Source organism: Phragmites australis, chromosome 1, assembly GCF_958298935.1.
Source record: "Phragmites australis chromosome 1, lpPhrAust1.1, whole genome shotgun sequence".
NCBI classification, from domain to species: Eukaryota; Viridiplantae; Streptophyta; class Magnoliopsida; order Poales; family Poaceae; genus Phragmites; species Phragmites australis.
Window position 1 is genome coordinate 9,991,347 of NC_084921.1, and position 8,640 is coordinate 9,999,986.

The 8,640-nt window shown below is 41.0% G+C and overlaps 1 protein-coding gene across 1 annotated transcript; it reads left to right on the forward strand.

Annotated features, from left to right (window-relative positions):
- Positions 1-4,964: 4,964 nt before the first annotated feature.
- On the forward strand, positions 4,965-6,116 carry LOC133887617 (uncharacterized). Its single transcript, XM_062327563.1, has 3 exons — positions 4,965-5,184; positions 5,273-5,348; positions 5,434-6,116. The coding sequence occupies exons 1-3, from the start codon at positions 5,050-5,052 to the stop codon at positions 5,844-5,846; spliced, it is 624 nt and encodes a 207-aa protein (XP_062183547.1). The 5' UTR covers positions 4,965-5,049; the 3' UTR covers positions 5,847-6,116.
- The last annotated feature ends 2,524 nt before the right edge of the window (positions 6,117-8,640 follow it).

The following is an 8,640-nucleotide window of genomic DNA, read 5'->3' on the forward strand; positions in this document are numbered from 1 at the left end:
CTTAAACTCCAAAACTACATGGGAAGGAGAGATTGTTCAGGACTCCATGAATATTTACAGATTTCATGGATCCTTTTTGTTGGGGCTTCTAGAACACTTGTGTGTCAACCAAGGGCTTAGGCTTGGACAAGATTGGGCTCAAAGACACTTTAGGCACATCTAGAGTTTTATAAAAGAAACTTTTGTAGAGAAATTTGAATTGATCTTGGAGTGAATTTGTGAGAAAAGAAAGATGAGGTTAAACAAGAATGTGAGTAGATAAGGAATTTGAAATTTTGGACTTGGAAAGGATTTGAGAAAAAAAAGATCAACTTTAAACAAGAATTTGAATAAGATTTGAATTGAACTAGAGAAGGATCAGGTATGATCAAGGATTGAATAGATGACGAATTCAAAGATTTTGAATTCCAACCATTAAGATCCTTAACTTATTCACTATTGTGTTTTTTAAAAACCTTTTCAAAACCTTTTTCACTCAAAACACCAAAGACAGAAAAATAAAAAGATCTCTAATGCATTTGTATTGCTCCTAACAAAACTCAGCATCAATGCTTACAAAATTATAACCTATATTGATTGATTGTTTATTAAAATAGGTTTTAGACCTATTTTGCTGGTGAAGCTATTCAACAATCTTATTTTTTTTAAAGTTGTGAATTCTAAAAACTAGGGTGTTACAGCTTCCTTTAGTATTGAGATAATTGTATTTGGTCGAGAGCTTCTATTTTGCCCGGATTGGCCTCAATGCCTCGAATTGACACCAGGAAACCTAGAAGCTTGCCGGACTGGACGTTGAATGTGCACTTCTGGGGATTAAGCATCATATGATACTTCCTGAGGTTGTCGAATGTCTCCTTGAGATCGTCAATCAATGCATCTTCGATTCTAGACTTGACCACAAGATCATCGGCATAAGCTTCTACATTACACCCAATTTAGGGTTGTAGGCAATTTTGAATACACTGTTGATATGTAGCACCAGTATTATTTAAACCAAAATTCATTTTTACATAACAAAATACACCAAACGGGGTGACAAAAGTGGTTTTTTCCTCACCCTCTATTTTCATGCTAATTCGGTGATACCCCGAGTAAGCACCTAGAAAATATAGCACTACACAACCCGTACTAGAGTCAACAATTTGATCGATACAAGAGAGAGAAAAAGGATCTTTGGGACAAGTTTGTTTAGGTCAGTAAAATCAACACACATTCTCTATTTAGGATGGTGAACACCCGCAATTGGCTTTATTCACAAGGACGGGATTAGCAAGCCATGTAGGATGGTGAACCTCTTGGATGAATCCCGCTTTCAGGTGTTTGTCGATCTCCTCCTGGATTGCTTGTTGTCTATCCTCCGCAAATCTTCATTGCTTCTACACCATAGGTTTGGCGCTAAGTTTCATAGCTAGTCAATGCTTGATCACTTTCCTGGGGACCCTGGGCATGTCAGGAGGTTGCCAAGCAAACACATCTTGTTTTGCCCGGATGAAAGCAATGAGCTCGAGTTCCTATTTGGGATCAAGGTTGACCCCTATCTTGACTGTCTTGGCTAGTTCAGATGAGTCAAGGGGCACTACCTTGATGCCACCACCTTCCTTCCTTCCCTTAGCACCATTGTTGTTATCACCTTTGGCGGTGGTGACGGATCTGGAGGCATTAGCGAGGTTGATGAGCTCGGAATCCTTGACCTCGGCATGCCTCTTGAGGTAGTTGTCGCTCGACCGAAGTGTTCAACCATATCTAGGCTCTGCTTATCACACTTAACCGCTTCACATTAATCTCTCTTGATGGTTATGACCCCATTAGGGTTTGGGATCTTGAGCACCTGGTATGCGTCCTCTTTAGCACAGTCATTAGATCATGGGATTGATGGTATGGATAGGGTCTCACGAGAGTCTTTCTGGACAGGGTCCTATAGAATTTACTTCCGGAGGGACAAGGAGGGAGAGAGAGAGAGAGTGTGTGTGTGTACAAGTCGTAACGGCGCCGCCATGGGTCGGCTCGCCGGGGCGCACGTGCGACTACGGTCATGTGCGGCTCCATCGAGCCGGTCAGTGGTGGTTTCGTGAAGGCGACCTCCGCACGTGGCGAGAAGGAGACGTGCTCCGTTAGACCTCCGACACGCGTATGGAGAAGGGGACGATGCAAGGAGGTCCGGACGGAGGATCCACGCGCGTGACCGAGAGGCGGAGGACCCGCCGTAGAAGAAGAAGAAGAAGAAGAAGAGGGCTCCGGCGGACCTAAAAGCTATGAGAAGCACCATATGCCTTAAGTTCTCCTCATCTCTCCTTTAGTCTAGGGTTACTGATTGGGGGTTGCTTCTAAGGTTAGGGATTTAGAGCTAATTTGTGGTTTTGGGGATTAAGGGATTGCCTTAGGGTTCTTCAAAACATTCGATTTCCCCTCCTTACTGCTGTCCAAAACTAAAAGAGCCCCGGTCAAGCCTTAATTGACTGGACCGGAGCCCAAATCATCCCAAAATGAGCCAATAAGCACATAAACACATACATGTATGATTAGAAGCTAATCAGAGCCTAATTCATGAACTTATGGGCATAAAAGTCGCCTAATTGCACTGATCCGAGTCTAAATGGCTTTAAAACATGAATTTATGCACATAACCGTGACATAAACTCACTGATCAGCCCTAATTTGATATGAAAACAGGCTAATTATGTACAGCTCATTCAAGGATGATCAATCCTTGTACTGCAGCTTGTGCCATTCACTGTCATTGTAGCTTCTAGCCCAGCCCAGAAAATGTGAACACTTGGTTTACCAAGTCCGTCCATGCGTTGCCTTGCCATTTCGTAACATTCCTACTTGCAGATCTGATACTACTAACTTAACAGTGTAAACTGCAACCAACTAGGGCATAACAGTATTTAAGACAACGTCCATTCAACCATTCCACCTTGCAGCACAGCACGGCCACTACTGAGAAAACAAAGAGCTTTCTAATCATATGACCTCCTCTCAATCATATCGTCATGTCAAAGTGAAGCATTGTTAATCACATATATGACCAATTCCTACCCGATGATGCATCTTTTGGCGCTCGAGTTGACGCGTCGGTTCGTCACTGCATAAAACGGTTTTAAATGGAAACCACCTTTTTAGTGTGAGAAATTTTACGGTAGTCTAAAATTAATATGAGCCATCTATTTTTAGAGTTCAACAGTACAGATTAGCCAGGATACTACTCATTTCTCACCGGTAGTATAGGTAATATATGTGAGTAGTATGGTAGTATTAGGCTTATTTTGAAAAGAAAAATATGTAGTATGAAACTAATTAACTGTAGTTATATGTCTCTAAATAGAGTAATATTTCATTGCCGTTTTAACATTTTAATCTGCATTTAGCATAAGAATTCATTTGCTACCCATCGGTTAGGATAAGCGATTCGACGTTTGCGGCGTCGATCTTTCTATTAGTAAAAGCATGGTAGGTAATTTTATTGGTAATTTTAATAAAAATTATCATAATTACCAAAATATCTAATTACGTGAATCGTCAGATTAGATTTATACTACCTCTTACCTCTAGGTAGTATGGAGCACCATAAAAAAGCTCTTCAGTGTATGTGGTACTGATGGAGACATCACAGTACAACTTCATCACCAGAGTTTAAATTCGCTCAAGATTTACATATGCTTTAAAATTTTAAATTCGCTCAAGATTTACATATGCTTTCGTAATTTATTTATAAGCGTAAAACGGTTTTAAATGGAAACCACCTTTTAGTGTATTGTGGTATTGATGAAGATATCAGAGAACGACTTCATCCACCAGAGTTCAAATAAATCCGCTCAAAATTTACATACATACCAGTGCTTTTACAGTTTATTAATAAATATATGGTAGGAGATGCACTCATCAGGTTGGTGAGTATGCTGTGCATGCGTATGTGTACGAGTGCGTCATTCTTGTAATCGGAAAAAAAGCTTAGAATTACTATGAGCTTCTCAAGCTTCCAACAAGCTTGGTCTCCATCTCCGGTCACCCGCGTTTCAAAACTGAGTCGATCCCAAGGGTGAGTCAACACACAATGTCTGCCAAACAAAATTAAGGCATAAATACTTGGTTAAGTAACTAATCAATCATTTCCGTGAGCCATTCGTACTAGCTTATTGTTTTCTCTTCGACCCGTGCAGAATACAGTTACGAGAGCTGATCTCATCGGCAGGAAATGCATGACATGACTGCTATATTTTCAACTCTCGCAGCTAGCAGAACTCTGAACTCGCCGTCAGCAGTGACAGGTGTAAAGGGCCCACCTGTCAGTGACCGTCAGCGCCGCTCTTGATCATGTTGTAATCTCACGCCATGCGCATGCGTACGTGCATCGTTATGCAGGGACCGAGTCCGTGGTCATCGAAGCCGCGCGAGAGCTGCACGCTGGTGGTGGTCGTGCTCGAGAACTAGCTCAGGAAGGCATGCCTGGCAGCGACGACCGTCAGCTCCTCCCCGAGGACGACAAAGCCTGAGGATCCGGAGCCGTAGAAGAAGGAGAAGCGCCATCTCTGCCATGCCAAGAAGCCAGTTTTTGCAGTTTCTTCCATATGGTTCTGCCACATATCTAATATAATCCACCAACGGTTTGTCATTTCAGTCGTGCTCGTGCCCAGGAGTAGTGTACTGGCTAGCTAGCTGCTAGCACGCAAAAAAACTAACCTGCGTGCCGGCATTTCCACTAACAGGACAAGCAAACAACGTGTTGACGAAGCGGTTTTGATGATGGAATCATAATGTTTGCCACTTCAATACCCCAAAATTCGTGACGAGCAAAGCCAGTGCCATCTCCAAGCAAAGAATTTGACCAACCACTGTGCAGCTATCCCCGTATTTTTTTTAAAAAAAGCTATCAGTTGCAACCTCCTGCGGTTAGAAAGAGGATTATAGTAGTATAAATTACCTCGACAAGTTTATACAATTGCGGAGCACATGTGTGTATATATAGTATATTCCTACGACCAGGTCCCTGCCAATGGCACGGTGGCAGTTGCTGTATTGCCGAGTTGACTTCCAGAGTTGCCACCTTATATGAAGAGCCTAGGATTGGACAAGAATCCTGCAGAACTTCCAGTTCCAGTCCAGCAGCAGAGTCTCCTTTCCCAGAGACACAAAACTAAGAGTCTGCATCGAAACCAGGGGTGTCATCAGCTCACAATGTCCAAGGTCCGTGATCATGCTTTTGTTTCTGCAAATTACTTCTCATCATGAACCATCTGTTCTGAGTGTTTGTGTTGTCGCTTACCTATTGCAGAAGACGGTGGTCAGAGCTGATCTCATCGGCAAGAAATGCACGAGTGAGATCCTGGCAGCTGTTGCCACGATCCAAGGTATCTATCTATCTATCTATCGAGCAATGTGTGCGTACGAACAAAATGGGCTAACACCATGTCGTGACTCGTGACCGTCCTCCAGGGATCAAGTCGATGGAAGTTGATCATGACAAGTGCACGCTGACGGTGGTCGGCGACGTCGACCCGGTGTGTATCGTGCAGAAGATCCAGAAGAAGAAGTGCTTCAAAGCGACCATCGTCAGCGTGGAGGACGACAAGCCCAAGGAGGAGAAGAAGGACCCCTGCAAGGAGGCGTGCGAGAAGCTCTGCAAGGAGAAGTGCGAGAAGGCCTGCTGCCAGGAGTGCAAGGAGAAGTGCGAGAAGGCGTGCATGGAGAAGTGCGAGAAGTTCTGCAAGGGGAAGTGCAAGTGGTGCAACAAGGGGTGCTCCTGCAGCAGCTGCACGACGAGGCCCGGCTGCTACTACACCCCCTCTGCCATGCCTAGCTGCTACTGCTACGACTGCAGGCTTGTGGCCTATGGCGGTTACTGCTAGAAGAGCGATCACCAGCGGGAGAATGCACCATCCAGTAGGGGGTCTGCAGACTCTACGGGAGTGCAGTATATTGTTGTGACTTTGCTTATGAATTTCACCATGAATTTTTTTCATTGTTAACGGTTTCCTTTTTCTTTTGTTACTATGCACATGTTCTTTTGTTACGTTGGGGGCACAGTATTTCTGCACTTTTGTTGTGGTGATTGTTGTTGTTGTGCAGTTGTGCTGTGTTCTTTTCTTTAGTCTGTAAAGATAACTGGATACCATGGTAACTCATATTTGGCTCTTCAACTGGTGTGGTACGATGAATCAGAATATTTTAAAAAATATATTATTTTTTTACAGAAATTTTAAAAATATTGCACAAATTTGAAAAATTACAAAAAACCCCACTGTTGTGAGTTCATTGTGCAAATTATTGAACTCGCGAAAACTAGATTTTCGTAGGTTGGTGAAGCGAAAATAGGAATTTTCGAAATTTCGAAGCGCGAAAACATTTTCGCGGGACGATTGTGTGAAAACCTCAATATTTTCGCAGTACGGTTGTGTGAAAATAGTTTCACACAACGATGGTGCGAAAAGTACATTCCGCTGTTCTCTCATACACTCTCGCCTCTTATCTTTGCTCTTGATCGTCTCATCGTCAAAAAAATCATTCGCTCGGTCAGCCGTTTCTAAGAGAAGAGAAGGGCGAAGGGAGAAGGAGGGAGAGGAAGAAACAGAAGGAAGGAGAAGGAAGAAGAGAAGGAAAGATGAGGGAGAGGAGGGACAAAGAAGGAGGGAGAAGGGGGAAGCACACGAGGAAGATTTCTATTTTAGTTTTTTTTATTTTTTTATTATTTAGGTTATGTACAAATTATAGATATTTAGTTATGTTATCATATAGATGTACAAATTAATTTGAGATATTAGTTCTAGTTTTTTTAAGGTTTTATATAGTTTTTAGTCTGAGAATATTTTTTTTGTTTGTTGTAAATTATGTCATGTTGTAGATATGTCAATGTCACATCCTGATTTTCAGATTTCTCAAATTTCTAAAAAATTTCAAGATTTGATTATAGGTTGAATAATTAGAGTAGGAAAAAGTCTATTTTCTAAATTCAAATTTTAGTTAAGTTATTAATTGTTTGAATGCATTCATGTGGTGGGCTTGTGGATATGTTCCAAGAAATTTATTGGTTATTTCCCTGTTAGTTTGATAATGGTGGTTCATGTGGTGGGCTTGAGGATACGTTCCAAGAAAAGGTGTTAGGTTTTGTTGGTTATTTCCCTATTGGATAGTCTTTGCCCAAGTGTCACATATAAGGATCGATTCGCAGAGCGACAGCCTAAGAAATACCATACCAAACACGAGGCTGATATGGGTAAGACTTAGCATATCATTTAGACACCTGGCTAGCATTCGTTGGAGTACCAGAACCTAATTGATGGACCATGCTTCGTAGTGATTCCCCTGGCGGCACACCACTGACGTGTGTTAAGTGTCTTGCAAACACGACAACAAGGATATCACGACTCGTGGCTAAAAGTTGGACAACCTCTGCAGAGTGTAAAACTGTTAAAACAGTCGTGTCCTCGGTTATAGGAGACTTGGATCCTCACATGATTAGATGAGTTTGGTTTGGTCGTGGTTATGGTTATGGTAATGGCTATGGTTTGCAAGATGGTTAGTTTTGGGTGAAGCCTAACGGTTGGATTAATTGGGATATATTCACTTAATAATTGTTCAATGCTTTTAAAGTTTAATTGTTTTCTTTACTCGTATTTACATAAATATAACTTATGTTAGCCTATTCTTGATATAAGACTGCATATCATTATTCTCCTGTATACTTGCTGAGCGCATCATGTGCTCACACTTGCTATTTTCATCATGCCATGCGACATGTACGGTGATGTTCAGTAAGTGAAGATGCTGAAGACTATCAAGACGCGGTTGTGACGTTCTAGGCGTGTATCTCGGCCGGTTGACTGTTGTGTTGTTGGGCACCAGTGCTTTTGTTCCGCTGCAGATATCTACATAGAAGATAATATATGTCAATTGTTGTAAGAGTTAATATTTATTTAATAAAAGTATTGCTTTTGTTACTTCACATGTGACGTCCTTATGTATGTTGAATATCCTAGGCACACATAAGCCGTATCTGGTTTTGTCCGTTAAAACTGGGTGTGACAGTCAAACGCTATAAGTCTTAGAGTAAATATTTTTAAGTAACATTTACGTAACTTTAATTACATATTAGGGGAAAACTAATTTAGGTTATGCTAGTTTAATATGCAAGTAAGATTAGGGATTAGAAATATTAATTGTAGGTTATATTTAGGTTTACACATTGAAAAATATTAATTGTAGGCTTAATATGTATGTAAGACTAGGGATTAGAAAGATTAATTAGAGGTTACATTTTAGGTTACCAAGATTTAATTATGGTACATAAATTATGGTTTGAAATTTTTTAATTTGAGTTTTTCTTTGTTTGATTAGTAATCGTAAGTTGATAATTTGTTTGATATATTTTTTACATTGTAGTTATGTCAAATCCTATAAGGCTTAGAGTTTTCTATGGAAATAGTTAAATTCGGAATGGTCCTTCTGGTGTTGATTTGAGTAATTTTTTGTTTACCATCCATGAGCACTCAAACACTGAGGGTACCAGGATGAAGGAGATGATAATGTGGTTCACCCGATATTTTCAGTTGGATCCTGATATTTATTATGTTATTGTACAATGCACATGGACTCGTACTATGGATCCAGTTTTTTGGGAGTTAAAACCAGTGTATCGAATGGAAA

Bases quoted from the DNA above. Each gene is read 5' to 3' on its own strand.
- LOC133887617 (XM_062327563.1), top strand. From the start codon at position 5,050: ATGAAGAGCCTAGGATTGGACAAGAATCCTGCAGAACTTCCAGTTCCA. The intron at 5,185-5,272 runs GTCCGTGATCAT...TACCTATTGCAG, and splicing joins ATCAGCTCACAATGTCCAAG to AAGACGGTGGTCAGAGCTGA. The intron at 5,349-5,433 runs GTATCTATCTAT...ACCGTCCTCCAG, and splicing joins AGCTGTTGCCACGATCCAAG to GGATCAAGTCGATGGAAGTT.